Raw genomic sequence first — 26,452 nt, forward strand, 5'->3', positions numbered from 1 at the left:
TCTTTGGCACCAAAAATGCTGTTGAATCTTTGTTCTGCTCTATGGGTAAAAAAAATAAATATATATATATATATATATATATATATATATATATATATATATATATATATATATATATATATATATATATATATATATACATACAGTGGGGCAAAAAAGTATTTAGTCAGTCAGCAATAGTGCAAGTTCCACCACTTACAAAGATGAGAGGCGTCTGTAATTTACATCATAGGTAGACCTCAACTATGGGAGACAAACTGAGAAAAAAAAATCCAGAAAATCACTGTCTGTTTTTTTAACATTTTATTTGCATATTATGGTGGAAAATAAGTATTTGGTCAGAAACAAAATTTCATCTCAATACTTTGTAATATATCCTTTGTTGGCAATGACAGAGGTCAAATGTTTTCTGTAAGTCTTCACAAGGTTGCCACACACTGTTGTTGGTATGTTGGCCCATTCCTCCATGCAGATCTCCTCTAGAGCAGTGATGTTTTTGGCTTTTCGCTTGGCAACACGGACTTTCAACTCCCTCCAAAGGTTTTCTATAGGGTTGAGATCTGGAGACTGGCTAGGCCACTCCAGGACCTTGAAATGCTTCTTACGAAGCCACTCCTTCGTTGCCCTGGCGGTGTGCTTTGGATCATTGTCATGTTGAAAGACCCAGCCACGTTTCATCTTCAATGCCCTTGCTGATGGAAGGAGGTTTGCACTCAAAATCTCACGATACATGGCCCCATTCATTCTTTCATGTACCCGGATCAGTCGTCCTGGCCCCTTTGCAGAGAAACAGCCCCAAAGCATGATGTTTCCACCACCATGCTTTCCAGTAGGTATGGTGTTTGATGGATGCAACTCAGTATTCTTTTTCCTCCAAACATGACAAGTTGTGTTTCTACCAAACCGTTCCAGTTTGGTTTCATCAGACCATAGGACATTCTCCCAAAACTCCTCTGGATCATCCAAATGCTCTCTAGTAAACTTCAGACGGGCCCGGACATGTACTGGCTTAAGCAGTGGGACACGTCTGGCACTGCAGGATCTGAGTCCATGGTGGCGTAGTGTGTTACTTATGGTAGGCCTTGTTACATTGGTCCCAGCTCTCTGCAGTTCATTCACTAGGTCCCCCCGCGTGGTTCTGGGATTTTTGCTCACCGTTCTTGTGATCATTCTGACCCCACGGGGTTGGATTTTGCGTGGAGCCCCAGATCAAGGGAGATTATCAGTGGTCTTGTATGTCTTCCATTTTCTAATTATTGCTCCCACTGTTGATTTCTTCACTCCAAGATGGTTGGCTATTGCAGATTCAGTCTTCCCAGCCTGGTGCAGGGCTACAATTTTGTTTCTGGCGTCCTTTGACAGCTCTTTGGTCTTCACCATAGTGGAGTTTGGAGTCAGACTGTTTGAGGGTGTGCACAGGTGTCTTTTTATACTGATAACAAGTTTAAACAGGTGCCATTACTACAGGTAATGAGTGGAGGAAAGAGGAGACTCTTAAAGAAGAAGTTACAGGTCTGTGAGAGCCAGAAATCTTGATTGTTTGTTTCTGACCAAATACTTATTTTCCACCATAATATGCAAAAAAAATGATAAAAAAACAGACAATGTGATTTTCTGGATTTTTTTTTCTCAGTTTGTCTCCCATAGTTGAGGTCTACCTATGATGTAAATTACAGACGCCTCTTATCTTTTTAAGTGGTGGAACTTGCACTATTGCTGACTGACTAAATACTTTTTTGCCCCACTGTATATATATATATATATACACAGTTTTCTAACACACTTTGCATAAAGCAATTATTGTCCCCCAAGCTGCATTTAGTCGGCAATCATTGATGTTGACATGGTAAACCAGTGTGATTTCTGTAATGTAAGAAGTGTGGTGGCTTGAAGGTGCATTAGTCTTGCAATTTGCATTTATTTAGTGGCAAACAAGCATTAGAGGAAGGGGGCTTTAAATGCCATTGCATTATAGGAGTTTTTCTTAAAGGGAACCTGTCACCCCGTTTTTTCAGTATGAGATAAAAATACTGTTAAATAGGGCCTGAGCTGTGCGTTACAATAGTGTATTTTGTGTACCCCGATTCCCCACCTATGCTGCCGAAATACCTTACCAAAGTCGCTGTTTTTGCCTGTCAATCAGGCCGGTCTGGTCAGATGGGTGTGGTGACATCGCTATTTCTTCCCCCAGATGTTGCATATCTTTCCGTTGGTGGCGTAGTGGTTTGCGCATGCCCAACTGCTGAATCCACTGCGCAGGTGAAGAAAAAGAGCGCGATCGACGCTATTCCCCTGGTTATCGGTGGGGGCGGCCATCTTCCTGAGGCCGTGCGTGCGCAAATGGAGTGCTCTGCTGCCCGGGGCTTCAGGAAAATGGCCGCAGGATGCCGCACGTGTGCAGATGACGATCGCGGTGGCCATTTTCCTGAAGCCAAGTTCGCATCTCGGCTTCAGAAAAATGGCCGCCGCGATCTCCATCTGCGCACACGCGGCATCCCGCGGCCATTTTCTTGAAGCCCCGGGCAGCAGAGCACTCCATCTGCGCACGCGCGGCCTCAGGAAGATGGCCGCCCCCACCGATAACCAGGGGAATAGCGCCGATCGCACTCTTTTTCTTCACCTGCGCAGTGGATTCAGCACTTGGGCATGCGCAAACCACTACGCCACCATCGGAAAGATATGCAAGATCTGGGGGAAGAAACAGCGATGTCACCACACCCATCTGACCAGACCAGCCTGATTGACAGGCGAAAACGGCGACTTTGGTAAGGTATTTCAGCAGCATGGGTGGAGAATCAGGGTACACAAAATACACTATTGTAACGCACAGCTCAGGCCCTATTTAACAGCATTTTTATCTCATATTGAAAAAACGGGGTGACAGGTTCCCTTTAAATTAATCAAGGCCCTAGCTTCAGAGAAAAAATTGGAAAATCTCCTATAGAGTCAGTCAAAGCATATTTTTTAGAGAAGGGATACTCAAAATGGGTTTTCTCATCTCTGACTTTTATGAGATATCCATAGAATATGTCATTGAGGTCTGATCTATTTTCAGAACAGGGACCCGCTACATCCTAGTGGGAATGAATTAGTGAAGAAAGCGTTCAAGAAAGAGAAGAGGGGGGAGAGGGAAGGGTTGGAGCTTGACACGCCGAGACATGCATCTGTAAGCCGTTGCAAATAAATGTAGCTGGTGGGTGCCGTACCTGCTGGTGATTTCAGCTGAAGTAGAAGAAAAGAAAGGGAATTTCCAGCACGTCCATCCAGTTTAAGAAAAATATCCAAAATTTATTAGAACATTTTAAAAAACAGTTTTAAAAAAAGAGAGAGAGACCCTCTCTGCCTGACGCGTTTCTGGCGCACCACGGCGCCCTTAGTTCCTATGACACACATTTTTTCTCGGTTTCCATTACACAATGTGGCAAAGCAATGTTTTTTTTCGGTGGATTCATTTTGGCATAGCACCCACACGAATCTGTGGCCTCAGATTACAGCAGTTTAGAAAACGGTCATTCCGATGCTCATTCGGCCCTTTCCTATTCAACCTCACAATCAGCGATGTCATCCAATGAGCCTACATGTCCGTTCTCAAAGTATAAAGTATATATCAATATCAAACACTTGAAAAATAAAAGTTATTTTAGGGTTTTTATTGTGATTAAAATTAAAAAACAGAAGATAATAGGATTTTTCAAAATCAAAAAAGTGAGATATTAATGTGACATATAAATTCTAACCTAAATTTTAGGAAATTTCTGTGGTATCTTGTATGGGAATAAATCTCACTTGAAAAGTTGGAGCCATTTTTCCAACACCGCTATATTCAGGCGAGAGGTCGATGTCTTCTGGCGGGATGTCAGATCGTATGTCAAATTTCTGAAGGATTGATGTCAGATACAGGAAGAGCTCAGTGCGTGCCAAGCCTTCCCCCGGACAAGATCTCTTTCCTGAAAAAAAGAAGAGGACCAAAGTTTTATGGCAGTGAACATACAGTAGTAGGTAACCTGAGACCCGTGGTGTTCTGGTGCTTATCGCACAAGCAACCTGTGCTAATGTAACAAGGTGGCACAGGGTGGTAGTCATGAGCGATTTCACTAAGCAACAGTTGGTGAGCACCCCGGCACCTTGTACATGAAAAGAGAAGGTCCCTTGCGCTGTATGTGCAGCATGCACCACAGCACACTCACAGGCTCTGTCAGATTCCCCTCAGTTGCTGTCACGCCGACTCCACATTCATGAGCTCCGCAAATCACTTCAGAGACTAGGTCTTTTTCCAATAGCTTAACTTTACTAGACAGCAGCGTATTCATCTCACAGACAGCACAGTTCAAACACAGAGACATCTTCTTATCTGCATTCTTCACATCAGCAGCACAGTTCACACAGGGCAATGTTTTCTGTACTTTCCCTTCCTCTGCCATACAGGCAGACTCTAGTATCTCCATAATTTCTCTCTCTTTACTCTCGACGTTCACGGCCATACCTCTAGCCAGACTCTGTCCTGTCTGCGCTTTCCTTTCCTCTGCCATCCGGGCAGCATCTTTGGACAGTTCGTGTCTCATCTGTACCTTCAGCATCACCAGGTCCCTATCATCCCCTTGTCCTGTTCCAATAGGGAAAGGTGCCGGGAATGCCATCTTAGCTGCTCTTGCCCTGGTCGTAGACCCCCAAATTCTTATTGGGGATGGTCCTGTTGAGCTGATGCCTGACTACACTATTCTTCAGCCGGGGGGCCCCTTACTGCCATCTGCAGACTTATCCTCCACAGCCTGTAATGGTCTCACTGTATGCGTTCTGCCCTTGGGCAGACTGCCCGGGCTTCTGACAGAACCAGGAAGTGTCTGTCCTATATCTCTCTTCTCTGTGCTGCTCTGCTCTGTGACTCCTCTCATCTGCTTAACCCCTATGCTGCCTGTATCGAACTAACATGCTTATCTATCCTATTCTCTATCTCTAATGTGCACCCTTTATTCTAATCCCCTTATGGTCCTATACTGTCCCTAAGCTTACACACAGTATATAACAAATGCATCACATTACAATACATGACACACATTAATGAACATTAGGGAACTGCACATTACATTAGCATTAGTGAACATGAATAACTGTCAGGGTGCTGCACGTGACACATGCGCTCAGTATTCAGGAGAGAAGAAGCCCACGAGGGTCCTTGCCACCTCCTTACACTAAGATGACTTGGTGCTCATCTACTTTCCAGGATTTTTGAATTATGTGTTCATACACGTGTGTAGGGCAGGTGGAGAGTTCACCACTATACAAGTTCTCACCACTTCCTAAAAAGTTGCTTTTGTCAAGGGGTCCATAAATAGTCATACAGCTTCTCAAAATTGAACTTGCAAAATTAAGAAGGAATAGTCATGGATTTAATAATACCAGTAGACATGTGAACGGTATCAAAATACATCTCAATTTTTTCAGTATTGATTGTGAGCACCAGAAATCTTAGCACTTACAGCCTCAGCTGCTAACAATGAGGTTATTAATGGTTGTTTGTAGTGATGAGTGAGCGTGCTTGGATAAGGTGATATCTGAGCACGATCGTGCATTAAAAGGGCATCTTCAACATTCTGGATTACTATGTTTTAGTCGCCGTGGCTCCTTGTCTTGTAGTTGTTCGAGAGTCGGACCATATGCAGGGATTACCTGTTTGTTAGGATATCCTTGCAAGTGTTGTGGCTGTTGAACAGCAGCGAGACATGCAGCCGCGGGGACTCAAACATAGTATTCAAGCACACCGAAGATGCTCTATTAGCACATGAGCGTGCTCTGATAACATCTTATCCAAGCATGTTTGCTCATCACTAGTTGTCTGAGGAATGTTCTGCCACACTGAATGTGGCACCCCAGGAGTTCAGGTACCACAGTGATGTTGCCTTCCTCTCGGGGAGGGTAATGTCATGCCTGGAGACAGGAGGGATCCCTTTGGCAGGTAAGCTGTACATGCAACACATTCTGACTCCAGGCCAGGAGGGGGAGCTAAAAGCCTGGTTTTAGGGGAGGTTCCCTATAGCCATCCTGGTCTTGAGGAGGATTTAGACAGTCTGGTGCAGGCAAGCGACAAGGAAGGTGTACAGAGGAATGATTAGAAGCTTGAGGAGGGCTGTGATTGAGCCCCTCAGATCTGAAGCGCAAAGGCTGGGCAACGGGAGCCCGAGGCTGTGTGGAACTGCAAGTCCCACAGCAGAACTGGAGGACATAGGACTACACCTGAGGTACAGCCACATTCTAGAGCCTGCAGTCACCGTGCAAAGAGACTCCAGAGGAACAGCTCAAGCTGCCTACCATGCAGGCACTGTTCTAAGCCAGGAGAGAACGAGGACCTTGTTAGGACACTACAGATAGCAAGGCCTCACCTTGCTGTCAAGGGGGTTTCACCTGTCTTCAGGCTGCCTGGACTCCATCTACACCTGTTGCCGGTACCCTGGACTGTGGGCTGCTACCATCAGTAAACGAGGTAAAGACTGCAACCCCGTGTCCTTTGTTTATTTACTGGCAACCCACCATCCTTACCCACTACACTAGGTGCCCTGGGGACCCCGCTTCACCTGTGGGAAGCATCACCATCTAAGCTGCAGTAACATCACCCCAGAGGACCCCTTTAAGCAGCTTCAGTCCCTACTGACCGAAAACCACAGGTGGCATCATGAAAATAGCCTTTATTAATCCCTTAAAAGACTATTCCCCTTTTAGCTTGAGTGCCCAGGGCACGGATCAGGTCGCAGCCACCGTGACATTCCCTTTAATTGTGACCGGACCCAGTACTGAGTACCCCAAACCCTGGCAGGTGACTCAAATGCACATAGGCAAATCATCAAGCTCTTCTGCTTCAAGGCATCTCCCTTTAAAATTACATCTCAGATGTGCACAATGGGAATAGGCAACACCATGAAAAAGGCCTTCACACCAGTCCTACTCCCAGGATTATGGTGTGGGGTTGTATAATGAAAGATAGCTGGACCCCTCTAGACTTCATTCCAGGTACACTAACAGCTTGGCATTACATTGATTTGGTGGTGAACCAGTGTTGCGACCATTTCTCCAAAGTGTCCTGGAGATGGTTTTTAACGTAACACCAGACCACATGTTGCTGGTGCTACTGTGAACAACCTGTGTGGCCTAAATGTGCTATCATAGCCTGCAGTGTCTCCAGACTTGTCTCCCATCAAGAACATCTGGCACATATTTTGTCAGCAATTGCAAAGGAGCTGCCAGCAGCTGATCTTGATGATTTCTTCAAGTGCATTGAGCGCAGCAGAACACTCCTTAGAATACCATTAATAGCCTCATTGTCAGCAGCCGAGGCTGTAAGTCCAGGGATTTCTGTATGTGGCTCTCAAACTCCATACCGAATAAAGCGAGATGTTTTTGAATTTTTTTTTCCACTTTTCAATTTACATATTATTAACATGTCTTTTGATCAAGTGTTTTCCAGAATTTCACAACTTTTCCTTCTTAGTTGTGCAATTTCAATGTTTAGGAGTGTATGTCCTAAAAGGGCAAATAGAGGTATTGGAGTATAGAAGTTCAAATAAGACTCATGTCTACTATCCAGCACAGAGAATCATTGCACTAGTGATGGGCAGTCCAGCTCTTTTTGACGATATAGATCACTTGACTCGGCTCACCATAAAGAGGTCTTTTGATCTTAAATGGATCTCTATTTAATACGTGTACTGTTCACCATAGATGAATTATGTAGATGACCATCACATGATTTAATACCTAAATTCTCCAGCTTAGATCAATGCCCCCCCTTGCAATCCTTTGAAGATCCTAAAGAACTCTTCAGAAACAATTCTGATCAAGCTCTTTGCTAGAAATTCTGATGTTTGCATTTAGATCTATTTCTCCAAGACTGCTATATGACTCAAGTGCACGATATATAGTAGGATGGGCAAGGGCTTAGCCCTGTTGTGTTGTAATGCTGGAGTCATAGGGCCATATTTGACCAAAAACAACATCTGGAATGAGTTTTTCTTTATTCCTTTGGGTTCTGTGCTTTCTTTTCACACTCTGGAAACATACAGATAAGTGAATAGGATATTGTAAAATTAGTTTGCATCTCTGAGATTGGATCTGAATGTCCATCTTTGTACTGAGTAATTATGAAACTTTCCGTAAAGCAACTTTTCCCCCTAAACTTGATCTAGATAGGATGACACGAGACACCAGTATGTGGATTAGCAGTAGTTGATTTTAGGGGTGAACAGGTATTAGGGGAACATAAAGGGGCTTTACATATTATTTCAATATAGGGGTTTCTTTTCTTAAATTATTGAAGACCCTAAGCTCATGAGAAAAATGGAAAGGTCTACTTTGAGGTTCCCTTGTTTAAAAACGTTTCTTGGTGGAATCTGAAAGGGGTTGACCCATTTTGGACAGTTATCACAAAACCGCATTCTATGCCATCGATATCTGATCTATCTCGAGAACAGGGCCCTGTTACAAGCTAGCAAAAACGAAGAGGCGGCCAAACAGGACTTCAATACAAATGAATGGAGAGCACGATGCATGCACAGCCACCTATCCATCCTGACAGCAGGAAAATGGGCTCCATTTTCAAAAGAGATGCATGACCCAGAAACGCAACCCAGATTTATCGCATATTTAAGGAATATGCTGCAGATTCACCAGAAATGTGAAAGATGTGAATAAACCCTTTATTTGGTACATAAAAAAAGTTGTAGATTTTGTAACTGGTTTTATAAATTTGGTGCTCATCTCTACATTCCTAACTTATGGAACACATAAGGTCAAGGTCACTCACCTGCAGAGAAAGCCATGAAGCCTTCACATTTCTTGAATGACCCATTTTGGTCAAGGAAATGTTCTGGGTAGAACTCTTGGGGTCTTTTGAACACCGTTTGGTCATAAAGGACGGAATGTAAAACTGGAAAGATGACCGTACCCTGGAGATTGAGAAACAAGGTCAGATATCACCAACATATGTTACACAGTATTAATATGAGTCTTTTACTACCTTGGGTAGAGTATATCCTCTGAAAATTGTGTTTTCTGTCACAGCATGGGGGACACCAAGAGGAAAAAAGTCAATGAATCGCATAAATTCATGGATGACGGCTTCAGTGTAGGGCATTTTGACTCGGTCTTCCATGCAAGGTCGTCGTGTTCTGCCAACCACATTCTCAATCTCAGCTTGAACTTTTTCTAAGGACAATCAGAAGGAAAATTATGGAAGCTGTTGGCTTCATCAATGAATGTGTATAATATGCATTGTGTAGGTGATGCCTGGAGTCGAAGAGTTCAGCATTTTATTTTTACTAGGAAGCTGACACCAGGAATAAAGGTCTCTGATCTTTAAAGAACACCAGACATCCAACTAAAATGGACATTTGAGATTAAGCATAGAGACAGCAGTTATGTCACACAATTGCTCTAATTCAAGGAGTACCTTTCCTCAGGTGATAGGAGGGGATGTCACACCTGGAACTCCATGATCAGCTGTTCTGGTGCCGGTGGACACCGGAAGAGTTCAGTCGTGAACTGTTCAGTTCAGCTTTGTCAACTGCATAGATGCCGCAGGAGCAGAATATTTGCACATTATTTCAGTCAAAAGGGGAGATCTGGAGTACTCAGTCGCAGATGGATGGTGGTGGCACCGGAACAGCTGATCGGGGGGGTGCTGTGTGTTGCACACCCAATGATCAGATAATGATGATAGGCCATCAATGTATATGTCCCGGAAAACCCCTTCACGATGACTGATAGCCTAAGGGAGTTGTCCGGTCTTCTGAATCCTCAGAGTATGGATATTGCGCGTTGTAAGGATACTTAGATGTCGGCGGTGAGAACGGGTAGTCATGCGACTGCGAGAATGTGATTTTCATACTTGGAGTGTTGCCGGAAATCTGAAAATCTCATACTTGTGGAGATGTGACCGCCCACTACTGCCGCCGACACCAGAGATTCCCAACAATGTGCGCTATAGGTTTGAAAGTGTGCAGTCACACAGAGCGACTACAGACTTTTAGCAAAAGATCGGAAAATTTTTTTACTGGCATTTTTAAAAAATTTAAGTTTTTGTAATTAAGACAGATTAATTACCAAAGTGTGACCTTTATACAAAAGTCATTTTAGATTTTGTGTTGTTCTTCACGGAAAGAACATAAATGCTTCTACACCTCACAATAAAAAAAATTGATTGCATTATACCATATTCCTCACTTTTAATATCTGGATACTTCAATAGGATGAGAAGTCCATATCCCAGTGTGCTGCTAGTGGATTCCTGCCCGGCAAAAAATATATCCAGCGCTGAGGAAAGTAAATTCGGCAAGTTGAATTCTGAATGAGGGTTCTTGCTTGCCTGGGACAAAAAAAAATAATTTTTTTTGTATATGAATATCGTGGACAGGCTACGTGCACGCAGAGTTTTCTTGAAGCGGTCTAAACAAACTGGTTTTCTAGTGAAAGCCGCTTCAGGAATTTCTACGTTCATAGGACTTGTTCACAAGTTTTTTCGCAATGTTTTTTTTTCAGCTCATGTTCCAAAGGTAAGAATGCTGCACTTGACAGTACCAGCAAAGTGAAGACTTCTGAAATCTCATGCGCACGCTGCTTATTTTTTCCTTGTAGAGTTGAACCATCAAAGCTTTTTACAGCAGCAGCAAGTCAATTCTTTTAGTGTTTTTGCAGCGTTTTTTTTTTACCAATTCCAATGAATGAGTGAAAAAAAAAGCAAGTAAAAACACAACAAAAATGTACTAAAAAATGCTCATATTTTACACAGAATTTTTCCTGCCAACACTTTGTGTTTTTGGTAGAGAAAAATCTGATGCAAATACTTAACATGTGCACATACCCTTAGGTTACGTTCCCACGGTAAGTTTTTGATGTTGTAGCTTTTCTGCAGCATTTTTTCACCTACTATGTAAATTAGATTTTTACATGCATTTTTACTTCCATTCTTTTTCTAATGCTTTTTTTAATTTATTTTTGGAATGACGTGTTTTAAATAAAGCTGCTTTGTTGTTGGTATTTCCTGGTATTTAACTTTTAACAAAAACTTTCTTCAGACAATCATTTACGTTACATTAATTTTTTTTCCCCTGGAGATTTTTTTGTATCTAATGCAATGCTATGGGGAAAATCTGCATATAAAACTCGTACCCGCAAGAGGAATTGAAATGTTGCGGATTTCAAAAATAAACACACAGCAGGTCAGTTTACACTGGGTAAAAAAAAAACAAAAAAAAAACAAAACAAGTGCTTCAAAAACTCACCAAAAACTCATAGTGGCATGTTAGCGGTCCGGCTGAAAAATCCTCAAAAATCTGTGTGCACATAACCTTACATCGTTACAGAATCACTGTGAAGTCATATGTCTGACTACAAGGTGGACATGAACTGCTGTCTGTTACTAAGGGCAACCAGCAGAATTTAATAAAAACAAAACAGCTTTGGATAGGAATGGAGAGAAGGGAAAAAATACAAATAACTGGGTCAAAACAGTAAAGTTTCCAACTGTTTTTTGTAGTTTTCTGATTTATTACTAGTATAGTAGAATAGATGTCACTGGATTCTAACCTGTTGCATTTTTATTAGGAAAGCATCAACATAATCTCGGGGGGAAGAAGGGTCCAGCGTGGCCTCGTGCTCCCGCACAATGGCTTCTGCATAGTCCAACTGGGCTTGGTAGTTCTCTGTCAGTTTATGATGAGGCCCCGGGAAATAGTATAGAATTGATGGAATAAAATTGTACAACTGTAAAAAATAAAATATTAAAATTAGACAAAACTTATGGAACAAATTTGTCCAACTACATAGGCCCCATCTATTGGGAGAATATACAGCCATGGGAGATGCGCTACTAAACCTGATAAAGAGTTTACACCAGGAATGTTGCTAATGTAATGTCACATTTTATTTGACATGGATGACTAAGATTTAATGTGATTGAAAGTCACCACTTATAGTAAAGGGTCGCCCCTTATTCATGAAAGTCAAATTGAAAGGGAAACCGTCACATTGGATAACGTTTTAACTCTACAGATATAGGGCCCAATAAATCAAGACTTTTATGACAGAAGTCTGGCATAAAGGGTTTAAAAAAGTTGCAAAATTTGGGCACAACTCAAGTGTCACCCTGTGTTTGTACATGAGATGGATAAATGGGCCATTCACTGTCCCTCTGGCTGGGGCACTAACTATCCTTGTTCTCAAAGGTACCTCTGAAGGTGAGGAGGTTTGGGCCTCATGCCTTACTGCTCTCCTGTTATTTCCTAAGCTGCCACCACACCCTCCCTCAGGAGACCCAGGACAGAACTGCTAGTGTATCAGCACAAGGCAAACATAATTGTTAACCTCTTCAGCACCAAAGGAAACAAAAACCTTTTAATATGAGACACAAAACACACAGGCTAAATGAATGACCTGTAATTCCCAATACATAATGAGTTTCTAACCCCAGATCTTTTAGGAGGATGTGACACACTCGTGACATCAAGGCTAAGTAAAAAATTTTCAACATTTGGTGTCCTCACACCATTTTCACCCAGGTTTGATAAAGTGGACAGAGTGAGATGGGGCATGACGACCATAACTTGTCAAATTCATGATAAGCTGCAGCATTTGCTACCCCATAAATCTTACTCTAGCAGGGATTTCAGTAGAAATAGTGTGAAGGAGCACATGGAGGTGCACGTGACTTGCCCAACACTCCTGTGTGAACAACACCATTCTTGATGAATCATGGCCATAGAGTTAGACTACGTTTCCACAATGAGTTTTTGATGAGGTTTTTATGCTGCATATTTTTAAAAAAATGCAAGTAATCTAGTTTAGTTAAAAAAAACCTCAGCAAAAGCTCATTGTGGGAACATGTAGTCTTAATCGACAGGTTAAAAAGAGTTAGAAAGATGCTCGGCTGCTGTACTGAAAATGTGGACTCCGGGAGAAAATTAAGATTATTCCTCCTTTGCTGTGTGCCATGTTTATTTTTTGAGGCAATTTTGTGGCGTTTTTCCAGTAATCGCCAAGAAGATGCTGTGCGCACATAGCTGGAAAAAGACTTCATGGAGTTTTGGGCTGGATGCAGAACAATATGGAAAGAAAACTTCACTTGTGAGTTAGTGGATGGAACTGTATTAGGGTCTGAAAAGTGCCTGGTATCTATAACTGTATGATAAATGAATAGATATGATATTAGTCTTTGCAAAGCTGTTATTATTCTGTCAAAAGACAGTGATTTTACAGAAAATTATGGTCACTTAATAAATGCTGGTGGGTTCTTTTTTCAGGTAGTGAGTACCCACATGTTCACTCTTTGCTGCTTTAGTCAAGTCCAAGGTATTAGGGTCAAGTATTAGTTCCGGGAGGTGAGCAACTTTGGGTGCAAAAGAAATTTAAAGGCATTTTCCAAGACTTTTTATGACCTAGTGACTGCAGAAGCATTGAGGAAAATAGGTCATTGACAAAAACCTCCTAAGGAATACTGTATGCCAAGTTACTGGGACATGCTTGGAATGTGAGACAGGTGGGACGTCGTGAGCCAGCGAGTGATGTCCAGGCGACTACGGTCAAGACCTGGGATCCAGACTATGCTGGTCAAGTACTGAAAACCATTGCAATGCCAGTAAAGACCCGGAACCCAGACAATGCCAGTCAAGAGTAGAGGACAAGACCTCACTTTACCAGATTGAAGAGAGGCCCATCAGTGGTCAAGCACTGAAGAATACATGATCAGGCACTCTCACCTCATCTGGTGATCTTGGACCTTGAGTGAACAGGGCCGTTGCTTTCAACACAGACTCACAGTATCAAGTGTGGGCAGGGGGGAGGCTGCAGATGAGATGGGGTCTGTTTGACGCTAAAGGGGCCCAGAAAGTGTTATTAGACTTTGTCAGGCCCGGAAAGCCGCGAGAGCGCTCTAGAGACTGTTCCCGCCAAATACAATGATTGCCCCCTTCCTGGTTAGGCCAAAGTTGAACTGTAGACCCCAAACTGATCTCAAGGACATATCTCTTGTAATGTACTAACCAATGTATCCTTATGCATATAATTGCCTATAAATGATACTGTGAACATTGTTCTTGTGCGATTTATCTGTGACTAGATGGTGGCCCAATTCTAACGCATCGGATATTCTAGAATATGCATGTCCACGTAGTATATTGCCCAGCCACATAGTATATTGCCCAGCCACATAGTATATTGCCCAGTGATGTAGTATATTGCCCAGCCACATAGTATATTGCCCAGTGACGTAGCATATTGCCCAGCCACGTAGTATATTGCCCAGTGACGTAGTATATTGCCCAGCCACGTAGTATATTGCCCAGTGACGTAGTATACAGCACAGAGCCACGTAGTATATTGCCCAGCCACGTAGTATATTGCCCAGTGACGTAGTATATTGCCCAGCCACGTAGTATATTGCCCAGTGACGTAGCATATTGCCCAGCCACGTAGTATATTGCCCAGCCACATAGTATATTGCCCAGCCACATAGTATATTGCCCAGTGACGTAGTATACAGCACAGAGCCATGTAGTATATTGCCCAGCCACGTAGTATATTGCCCAGTCACGTAGTATATTGCCCAGCCACGTTGTATATTGCCCAGTTACATAGTATATTGCCCAGTCACGTAGTATATTGGCCAGTAACGTAGTATATTGGCCAGCTACGTAGTATATTGCCGTAGTATATGTCACAGGTTAAAAAATAAAAAATAAACATATACTCACCTTCCGAGGGAGCCCTTGTAGTCATGTCGCCTGTGTGCGGTGCACTCGGCAGCTTCTGGTCCCAGGGTTGGTAGCGCAGGACCAGTAATGAGGTCGCGGTCACATGACTGATGTCATGGCAGGTCCTTATCTCATACCATCCTTGCCACCGGAACCTGCCGCTTGCATGGAGCGGTTACCAGAGCGGGAAAGGCGGTGGAAGGTGAGTATATAATGATTTTTTATTTTTTTAAATTATTTTTAACATTAGATCCTTTTGCTATTAACGCTGCATAGGCAGCATCAATAGTATAAAGTTTGGGACACACAGGGATAATAGCGGCGGTAACGGAGTGAGTTACCTGCGGAATAACGCGGTCCGTTCTAGCTGGCATTAACCCTGTGTGAAAGGTGACTGTGGGGAGTCTGGAGCGGGCGCCGGGCACTGACTGCAGGGGAGTAGGGAGGGACTAATCGGACTGTGGCCGTCGCTGATTGGTCGCGGCAGCCATGACAGGCAGCTGGCGAGACCAATCAGTGATTTGGATTCCATGACGGACAGAGGCCGCGACCAATGAATATCCGTGACAGAAGGACAGACAGACAGAAAGACGGAAGTGACCTTTAGACAATTATATAGTAGATAATGATCTTTCCCACGTTTAACCCTGTTAAGTGAATAAAGCATAAGTAGATTGTTGATCCGGCTTGTTCTATCCGCGTTCGCAGAAAAAAAAAAAAAATTATTAAGTGTATTTCACATTATGGCCAAACGATGGCAGTCACGTACTGAACTTCAGAGACACTAAATAACAACTGTGTCTGTAATTTATCAACTGGGAACTCGGAAGAAAGCAGGTGAACATATAAGGGCTGCAGAGAGCAGATGGCGGAAACATTACCGCAAGCCCTTGTAGTATACGCAGCATTTCATCACCCAATTGTCCAAATGTTATAACTTACAATAGACATTTACTAAAATTCATTATACACACTGCACGGTATGCGGGGGAGGGGGACTCAAATAGTATATACTGAGTGCCTAAAACCTAAGGCTATGTGCACACGTTGCGGATTTTGCTGCGGATCTGCAGCAGTTTTCCATGCGTTGTACAGTACCATGTAAACCTATGGAAAACAAAATTCGCAGTGCACATGCTGCAGAAAAAAAAAACACACGGAAACGCAGCAGTGTTTTTTCTGCAGCATGTCAATTCTTTGTGCGGATTTCGCAACGGTTTACACCTGCTCCATAATAGGAATCCGCAGGTGTAAAACCGCAGGTGGAATCCGCATGAAAAACATACAAAAACCGCAGTAAATCCGAGGCAAATCTGCAGTGCGGTTTACCTGCGGATTTTGCAAAAACAGTGGCGAAAAATCTGCTCACCAACCCGCAACGTGTGCACATAGCCTAAGGCTAGGTACAGATTGTGTTTTAGCAGTCCGTTAGCGCTGCCATTTAGCTCTATTTCGGGCGCATCGCTAGCGCAGACCCACAATGGGCGTGCGCTAGCGATGTGCCGTCATTGAGGGAAAGACCCTGGGATGCAGGCTGCAGCGTTTCCGGGTCCATTACTGCTAGTGCAGATAGAGCTAGCAGATGCTCTATCTACGCTAGCGCAATCGAATTTAACGCATGTGTTGAACGGGCTGCATTAACGAAATGTGAACCTAGCCTTAGGCTACGTTCCCATGATGAGTATTTAGTCAGTTTTTGATGTTGCAGATTATCTGCACCATTTCTGCACCCATTAATTAAAGCATGTTAAAGAATTTTTTCGAAAATACGCAAAAAAAAACGTAAAAAAACTCACCAAAAACTAATCGTGGGAACGTAGCTTACATGTCTTGTACTTGGCTATCTCCAATATCCCCAGAGTAGTGGTGGTGCACATGTGACCCCTTGTTTTTCTGATCGGCAAGTTCTCTAGCCAAGAGAACCCTCAAAACTCATTAAATTATCACTTAAAAAATTATCACCTGAACCCAAATGTTGTCCACCCTTCTGAGATTCTCTGCGACAAGGTCCAGCAGCGTCTGCAGCTTCGGATCTGTGTAGTCAAATCTCCTCCCGAAGATGACGGAACAGATAACATTTGAGATGGAACGGCGGATGAAGAAGGCCGGGCTGAAGAGCGAACCTTCAATACAAAAGTATCATCATCTACATTATCAATGACTAGATGGTGGCCCGATTCTAATGCATTGGGTATTCTAGAAAATGTATGTAGTTTATTTATGAAGACTTCAGAATAATGCAATAAATACACAAGATTCGGCTGGCCAGGCACGACCAATTAGCGAAGCGTGATTCAAATCCCGCGCCATTTCGCAGCCGGACTGCGTCTGTCGCTGATTGATTGTTCACGGCCGGCCGGGCGTGACCAGTGAAGCCAGGGCCAGCTCCAGGTTTTTGAGGGCCCCGGGAGAAAGTCTCATAGCCCACGTAGCATATAACAGCCCACGTAGAATATAGCACAACCACGTAGTATATAGCACAGGGACGTAGTATATTGCACAGCCAAGTAGTATATAGCACAGCTCACGCCGTATATACCACAGCCCACGTAGTATATAGCAAAGCCACGTAATATATAGCACAGCGATGTAGTATATAGCACAGGCACATAGTATATAGCACAGCCACGTAGTATATAGCACAGCCACGTAGTATATAACACAGCTCACGCAGTATATAACACAGCCCACGCAGTATATAACACAGCCCACGCAGTATATAGAACAGCCACGTAGTATATAACACAGCCACGTAGTATATAGCACAGTCCACGTAGTGTAGAGCACAGGCCACATAGTATATAACACAGCCCACGGAATATATAACACTGCCCACGCAGTATAGAACACAGCCCACATAGTATATAGCAAAGTGGGCACAATATCCCTGTTAAAAAAAGAATTAAAATAAAAAAATATTTAGTTATATACTCACCTTCCGGCGGCCCCCGGATCCAGCACAGGCCTTTAGCGATGCTCCGTTCCCAGTAATGCCTTGTGGCAATAACCCGTGATGATGTAGCGGTCTCGCGAGACTGCTACGTCATCATGGGTCGTTGCCGCAATGCATTCTTGGGACCAGAGCATCGTGAGGAGCGGGAATGGCTGCCGCGGACACCGGAAGGTGAGAATATAATGATTTTTTTGAAAATAATTTTTAACATTAGGCAGCCTCAATAGTAAAAAGTTGGTCACACTTACAGGGTTAATGGCAGCATTAACGGACTGCGTTACACCACATTATGCCACGGTGTAACGCAGTCTGTTTAACGGACTGCTAAAATGGTATGTGGGCGCTGACTGGAGGGGAGTAGGGAGGGGCCAATTCGCGGCCGGACTGTGCATGTCACTAATTGGTCACGCCCAGCCGGCCGTGACCAATCAGCGACGCAGGATTTCCGTTACAGACAGACAAACGGACGGAAGTGGACCTTAGACGATTATATATATATATATATATATATATATATATATATATATATATATATATAAATAGATAGGAGGGGAGAATTGAAGAAAAGTGATGGTTCCCTTAAAAGAGGTTTCCTGTTTATAATATTCCAGTCCCCAGGCACAGTTTAAAAAACAAGCAAACCTAGCTTTACTCACCCTCCATGGGTCCAGCGTTGAGTATCCAGCTCTCCTGTGTCTGCAATTGACCTCAGCCAATCAGTGAGATCACAGGCTCTGAGTGGCTTGTTCTGTCCACTCGGGCATAGTTACTGAGCTCACTGATAGACTGCAGCGCGAACATGACAAGGACAGCATGCAGCCAATCAGTGAATTCAACGGCTCTGTCTGAGTAGATGGAACTAGCCAATTGGAGTCGCTGATATGACTGATTGGCTGCAGCACTGTCCATGTAACGTTATCACTGTAAACAATAACAGATCTTGGAGCACAGGAGGACACTAAGTGCCGGACCTGGAGAGGGTGAGTGAAGCACAGCTTGTTTTCTTTTAAAACAAACTGCGCCTGGGGATGGGGTTTTTTCCGAAAGAGTAATTAATGATTGTGGAGAGCCCTACCATCAGAAGCAGTAATAGCAGACATTAGATCCGCATTTTAAAAAGGGCTGCATGCTTTTCTCATAACAAAAGGACAGGCCGGAGCGACCCGCCCCCTCCCCCCACAGCCTAAGCGAAGGCCATCACATCATGAAATGGGTTAGGAGGGGGTGGGCGGTTTTAGTCTAATTACATGGGGGGGGCTAGTGGTGGGGGGTAATGTAAGGGTCAGGGGGCAGGGGGCCGGTCAGTTCCCACTCACCTTCTCAGAAGCATCCCTCCCTCCCACCCTTAATTTTTTGTTTTCTCTGGGGTTACATCGCTCGCGTGGAGCGGGTAGTCATAGTTCTTATACGTTTGTTTTAGTTTTGGGTCATTGTGGCCTGGGCGGCTGGGGGGAGTCCTTGGAGTTGGTGGAAATTGGTTTGGGGGGTCCATTGGCATATGGCTCCCCTGTTTTGGAGTTTAATATGTTTCGGATCTGGTGAATGGTGGTGGTGAGTTCCGGCAGGGGATGGTCGGATCTCCAGATTATTACTGTGAACAGTGAACCCTCTCGTGGGTTTTTTGGTGCTCCCGAGCCAGGGTTACAACGGCTGGGAGTAAAATATTGGTTAAGTAATGTTCACGTTATGAGCCGTTAAATCACCAGATTCTTGTGGGCTCCAAGGACTTCTCCTAGTTTTAAAATGTTAATGTTTTTACATTCATTGTTAATTGTTTTATGTTTAACCCCTTTACCCCCAAGGGTGGTTTGCACGTTATGGACCGGGCCAATTTTTACAATTCTGACCACTGTCCCTTTATGAGGTTATAACTCTGGAACGCTTCAACGGATCCCGGTGATTCTGACATTGTTTTCTCGTGACATATTGTACTTCATGATAGTGGTAAAATTTCTTTGATATTACCTGCGTTTATTTGTGAAAAAAATGGAAATTTGGCGAAAATTTTGAAAATTTCGCAATTTTCCAACTTTGAATTTTTATGCAATTAAATCACAGAGATATGTCACACAAAATACTTAATAAGTAACATTTCCCACATGTCTACTTTACATCAGCACAATTTTGGAACCAAAATTTTTTTTTGTTAGGGAGATAAGGGTTAAAAGTTGACCAGCAATTTCTCATTTTTACAACACCATTTTATTTTAGGGACCACATCTCATTTGAAGTCATTTTGAGGGGTCTATATGATAGAAAATACCCAAGTGTGACACCATTCTAAAAACTGCACCCCTCAAGGTTCTCAAAACCACATTCAAGAAGTTTATTAACCCTTCAGGTGCTTCACAGGAATTTTTGGAATGTTTAAATAAAAATTAACATTTAACTTTTTTTCACAAAAAATTTACTTCAGCTCCAATTTGTTTTATTTTACCAAGGGTTACAGGAGAAAATGGACCCCAAACGTTGTTGTACAATTTGTCCTGAGTACGCTGATACCCCATATGTGGGGGTAAACCACAGTTTGGGCGCATGGCAGAGCTCGGAAGGGAAGGAGCGCCATTTGACTTTTCAATGCAAAATTGACTGGAATTGAGATGGGAAGCCATGTTGCGTTTGGAGAGCCACTGATGTACCTAAACATTGAAACCCCCCACAAGTGACACCATTTTGAAAAGTAGACCCCCTAATGAACTTATCTAGAGGTGTGGTGAGCACTTTGACCCACCAAGTGCTTCACAGAAGTTTATAATGCAGAACAGTAAAAATAAAAAATCATTTTTTTTCACAAAAATTATCTTTTCACCCCCAATTTTTTATTTTCCCAATGGTAAGAGAAGAAATTGGACCACAAACGTTGTGGCATAATTTGTCCTGAATACTCTGATACCCCATATGTGGGGGTAAACCATTGTTTGGGCGCATGGGAGAGCTCGGAAGGGAAGGAGCGCCGTTTGACCTTTCAATGCAAAATTGACAGGAATTGAGATGGGACGCCATGTTGCGTTTGGAGAGCCACTGATGTACCTAAACATTGAAACCCCCCACAAGGGACACCATTTTGGAAAGTAGACCCCCTAAGGAACTTATCTAGATGTGTGGTGAGCACTTTGACCCAATAAGAGCTTCACAGAAGTTTATAATGCAGAGCCGTAAAAATAAAACAAAAATTTTTTCCCACAAAAATAATTTTTTAGCCCCCAGTTTTGTATTTTCCTGAGGGTAACAGGAGAAATTGGACCCCAAAAGTTGTTGTGCAATTTGTCCTGAGTGCGCTGATACCCTATATGTGGGGGAGAACCAGCGTTTGGGCGCATGGGAGGGCTCGGAAGGGAAAGAGTGCCATTTGGAATACAGACTTAGATGGAATGGTCTGCAGGCGTCACATTGTGTTTGCAGAGCCCCTAATGTACCTAAACAGTAGAAACCCCCCACAAGTGACCCCATATTGGAGACTAGACCCCCCAAGGAACTTATCTAGATGTGTTGTGAGAACTTTGAGCCCCCAAGTATTTCACTACAGTTTATAACGCAGAGCCGTGAAAAAAAAAAAAAAATTTCCCCTCAAAATTATTTTTTAGCCCCCAGTTTTGTATTTTCTCGAGGGTAAAAGGAGAAATTGGACCCCAAAAGTTGTTGTCCAATTTGTCCTGAGTGCGTTGATACCCCATATGTGGGGGGGAACCAGCGTTTGGGCGCATGGGAGGGCTCGGAAGGGAAGGAGCGCCATTTGGAATGCAGACTTAGATGGAATGGTCTGCAGGCGTCACATTGCGTTTGCAGAGCCCCTAATATACCTAAACAGTAGAAACCCCCACAAGTGACCCCATATTGGAAACTAGACCCCCCCACGAACTTATCTAGATGTGTTGTGAGAACTTTGAGCCCCCAAGTGTTTCACTACAGTTTATAACGCAGAGCTGTGAAAATAAAAAATCTCTTTTTTTCCCACAAAAATTATTTTTTAACCCCCAGTTTTGTATTTTCCCAAGGGTAACAGGAGAAATTGGACCCCAAACGTTGTTGCCCAATTGGTCCTGAGTACGCTGATACCCCATATGTTGGGGTAAACTCCTGTTTGGGCACACGGGAGAGCTCGGAAGGGAAGGAGCACTGTTTTACTTTTTCAATGCAGAATTGGATGGAATTGAGATCGGTCGCCATGTCGCGTTTGGAGATCCCCCTGATGTGCCTAAACAGTGGAAACCCCCCAATTATAACTGAAACCCTAATCCAAACACACCCCTAACCCTAATCCCAATGGTAACCCTAACCACACCTCTAACCCAGACACACCCCTAACCCTAATCCCAACCCTATTCCCAACCGCAAATGTAATCCAAACCCTAACCCTAACTTTAGCCCCAACCCTAACTGTAGCCCCAACCCCAACCCTAACCCTAACCCTAACCCTAGCCCTAACGGGAAAATGGAAATAAATACATTTTTTTCATTTACTTTTATAGCGAGTTTTTTAGCGGATTTTTATGATTGGCAGCCGTCACACACTGAAAGACGCTTTTTATTGCAAAAAATATTTTTTGCATTACCACATTTTGAGAGCTATAATTTTTCCATATTTTGGTCCACAGAGTCATGTGAGGTCTTGTTTTTTGCGGGACGAGTTGACGATTTTATTGGTAACATTTTCAGGCACGTGACATTTTTTAATCGCTTTTTATTCCGATTTTTGTGAGGAAGAATGACCAAAAAACAGCTATTCATGAATTTCTTTTGGGGGAGGCGTTTATACCGTTCCGTGTTTGGTAAAATTGATAAAGCAGTTTTATTCTTCGGGTCAGTACGATTACAGCGACACCTCATTTATATCATTTTTTTATGTTTTGGCGCTTTTATACGATAAAAACTATTTTACGGAAAAAATAATTATTTTTGCATCGCTTTATTCTCAGGACTATAACTTTTTTTTTTTTTTGCTGATGATACCGTATGGCAGCTCGTTTTTTGCGGGACAAGATGACGCTTTCAGCGGTACCATGGTTATTTATATCCATCTTTTTGATCGCGTGTTATTCCACTTTTTGTTCGGCGGTATGATAATAAAGCGTTGTTTTTTGCCTCGTTTTTTTTTTTTTTTTTTTCTTACGGTGTTTACTGAAGGGGTTAGCTAGTGGGCCAGTTTTATAGGTCGGGCCGTTACGGACGCGGCGATACTAAATATGTGTACTTTTATTGTTTTTTTTTTTTTATTTAGATAAAGAAATGTATTTATGGGAATAATATTTTTTTTTTTTTTCATTATTTTGGAATATTTTTTTTAATTTTTTTTTACACATTTGAACATTTTTTTTTTTACTTTTTTACTTTGTCCCAGGGGGGGACATCACAGATCGGTGATCTGACAGTTTGCACAGCACTCTGTCAGATCACCGATCTGATAGGAGTGCAGGCTGCTTCACAGTGCCTGCTCTGAGCAGGCTCTGTGAAGCCACCTCCATCCCTGCAGGACCCGGATCCGCGGCCATCTTGGATCCGGGGCTCGAGCAGGGAGGGAGGGAGGTGAGACCCTCGCAGCAACGCGATCACATCGCGTTGCTGCGGGGGGCTCAGGGAAGCCCGCAGGGAGCCCCCTCCCTGCGCGGTGCTTCCCTGCACCGCCGGCACATCGTGATCATCTTTGATCGCGGTGTCCTGGGGGTTAATGTACCGGGGGCGGTCTTTGACCGCTCCTGGCACATAGGCAGCTGACACCCGGCCGCGATCGGCGGCGCTCCCCCTGTGAGCGCTGCCGATCGCATATGACGTACTATTGCGTCCTTGGGAAGTAAAGCCCACCCCACATGGACGCAATAGTACGTCTAATGGCAGAAAAGGGTTAATAAAAGAGGCTGCTGTGGCCTATACTATTCCAATGAAATTATGGTCTCTGTCTTTAATTGGGAAAAGGGGTGGGTAAATAGTCGGGTTGGTATAAAAGAGGGAGCCAACAATCGGTTGGACCAGGGGGTATTTACCCTTTCCCATGGAGCGCCTTCGACAATACCAGTGTCATGGCATTGTGGGCTGTAAATAATTCTACAATAAAGAATGAATAACAAGTGAGACAAGGTCCATCAAGTTCAGCCTATGCTACGTTCACACTTTTAGTATTTTACATCAGTATTTATAAGCTAAAAAAAACTCACCAAATACTGAAAGTGTGAACATGGCCTTAGAATTTTTTCACCTAACTATGATTTTCAAGACTGTGGCAAAAAATATATGTGGGGACTACATGCGTCTTTGATACGTGTCCACTGCGGAAGCGCATTAAAAATGCGTGTGCACTTTTCACCAGCAGTTTTTCTGCATCTAATGCAAATCTGCAGGGGAGTGTACACTAAATAAAGAAGCAGCACAGGGGGCAAGAGATTTCTATAAATCCCATCCGCTAGAACTGTAAGGGTATGTGCACACGTTCAGGTTTTTTTTGCTTTTTTTTGCGTTTTTTCCGCGATAAAAACCGCATTAGAAACTGCAGACATATGCATCCTATCATTTAGAAAGCATTCTGCAATTTTTGTGCAAAATACGCATCGCGGTGAAAAAAAGCAGCATGTTCATTAATTTTGCATTTTTTTGTGTTTTTCCCACTATTCTATGCATTTGGAAAAAAACGCAAGGAAAAAAAAAAAAAAAAAAAAAAAAAATCGCATAAAAAAAGCGCAAAAAAAAAACCGCGAAAAAAATGCATGCGGATTTCTGGCAGAAATGTCAGGTTTTTGTCAGGAAAATTTCAGCCAGAAATCCTGATGTGTGCACATAGCCTGAGGCTACTTTCACACATCAGGTTTTTGCGACCAGGCACAATCCGGCAAGTTTTGAAAAAAGCGTATCTGTTTTTTTTCAGCTGGATCCGTTTTTTTCTCATAGAGTTCTATTAGCGCCGGATTGCGCCTGATGGCCACAAGTTTCATCCGTTGCCAGATCCGTCAAAAATTATTTTTCCGGCGGCGGCGGCGACGTACAGAGGAACGTTTTTTCTGTCCGGTGAAAAAATGCACATCGACGGTTCCAGCGATAAACGTGAGGTGAAATGACTGGATCCGGTCACCGATTCCGGTATTTTTACACTAAGCATGCCCCGTAGCTTCATTTTCCTTCTGGAGTCTCTCTCTCACCCTTCACGTTTTGTGACAAACCTATGCAGAAAAAACAGGACAAATATGCAATGAGTGCACAGGTCCAACAGTGAGGGAAGGAGTATGCTACCTTCTAACGTTCTTGTAGAGAGATAGTTATAAAGACCTCTACTGGGCAAACAGCAAATCAGTTTGAAGGACAAGATACAGAACTAATTAAATATAGCTACAGTTCTGATTCAGACCTCCATGAAAAAAAAAAAAAAAATCGCTCTCTCCACGAACTGGCCACGGGTCTCCAAAGCCGAACTCAGAAGCATATATGAGGTTGCGGAGTTTAGGTCAGGAGACCCGTGCTCAGTCTGTGTGCAGATTGATTTTCAAGAACATCTGAATGACCCCTTAGAATGATGGGATGCATTGTGCCCCTGTACTGTTCAGTGGAGGAGGGAAAATACTATGGGCTTGTTATTCAGGGAACGGCATCAGCCCATTCATTCCAGTGAAGGAAAATCTTAATCCTTCAACACAAGACATTGTGGACAATTGTAGCTTCCAGCATTGTGGGAACAATTTGAGGAGGGCCCGATCCTGTTCCCCATGATTGTATCCAGTGCATAAAGTCAATAAAAACATAGTTTGAGGAATTTGGTGTAGAAGAACATCAACGGCTGCATAAAGCCTGTTATATTTGCAATTTGGCCAACTTCATATTTATGTTCATGGATTTAGAATGTGAGGTCAAAAAATCTCCTTTAGGTGAAATGTAATTGTCTTAAATATACTATTAGCAATATTGAGATCAATAGATAATAGATAGATAATGGATAGATATGTGGTATCCCGGTACCTGTTCTACTGCTGCTGAATGAGGCAGTTGCCGTGTGGCAGTAGATTAGTTCCTATGTGTCAGAGTTAGTTTGGGCACTGTGAGTTAGAAAATGTAATACATTGCACTGTATACCAACGACTGGCCAGTGTGTATATGAAAGTTAAGTGATTATTCTCCTCACAACTAGCTGCCATACAAAAGGCTGGAGGGGAGCCTCCCATCTCAGGGCATGCACAGACTTCCTGAGGTAACTTCCAGTTCTGGGCGGTTCAAGCTGCCTAAGGGAGCAAACACTACTTCTCCCATCATAGTTTTCCATGTGAGTCCACGCTGAGGGGACATCTTTCTCCACATAATCTCCTCCACAAAGGAGTGAAGTTTTCTAGTCATGACAGATAATGCTGCACATGTGCTCTTCTACATACTGGTTATCCTGTATGCTTTTGTCATGATCCCAGTGCAGGGTTTGACCTGCACACCAGGGGTTAATGTTTTGATCACAGTGCAGGCTCTGACCTGCACACTTGGGGATTAATATTGGCCTCTCTTTGGTGTGGGGGGGGGGAGCTTCTTATAGCCCTGGGAAGCTCCAATCTCTGTCAGTTATACTTTTGCTATTTGCTCAGTGTGTCGACCCCTGTGTGCTTGTGCCTGTAATCTAGCTTGTTTGTATGGTTCTGATTCGGTGCTGTTCCCCAGGGTGATTTTGCCTTTTGATTCTGTACTGTGTATCTGCTTTTCCGGTTTTCTGACTCCTGCCACATCCCTGACTATTCTTGATTACCCTGCTCCTTGTGTACCGTGTTACCTCTCTCGTTTACTGACCTCGGCTTGTCTTGGTTTGAGTCTC

The 26,452-nt window shown here is 43.3% G+C and overlaps 1 protein-coding gene across 3 annotated transcripts in view; it reads right to left on the reverse strand.

Moving 5' to 3' along the window:
- The window catches only part of LOC138661749 (cytochrome P450 2B11-like), a 76,506-nt gene that overhangs the window by 38,106 nt on the left and 11,948 nt on the right, over positions 1-26,452 (reverse strand). Inside the window, exons 4-9 of one of the 3 annotated variants that reach the window (XM_069746641.1) lie at positions 16,695-16,855; positions 11,572-11,748; positions 10,210-10,351; positions 9,005-9,192; positions 8,792-8,933; positions 3,787-3,947 (exon numbers count right to left, since the gene is read on the reverse strand). In XM_069746641.1, coding sequence (XP_069602742.1) covers positions 3,787-3,947; positions 8,792-8,933; positions 9,005-9,192; positions 10,210-10,351; positions 11,572-11,748; positions 16,695-16,855 — 971 coding nt within the window. Of the gene's footprint in view, positions 1-3,786; positions 3,948-8,791; positions 8,934-9,004; positions 9,193-10,197; positions 10,352-11,571; positions 11,749-16,694; positions 16,856-26,452 lie in introns of all 3 variants that reach the window. The other 2 variants (XM_069746640.1, XM_069746642.1) reach the window with 2 other exon arrangements.

The sequence above is a fragment of the Ranitomeya imitator genome, chromosome 2 (genome assembly GCF_032444005.1).
Source record: "Ranitomeya imitator isolate aRanImi1 chromosome 2, aRanImi1.pri, whole genome shotgun sequence".
NCBI lineage: Eukaryota > Metazoa > Chordata > Amphibia > Anura > Dendrobatidae > Ranitomeya > Ranitomeya imitator.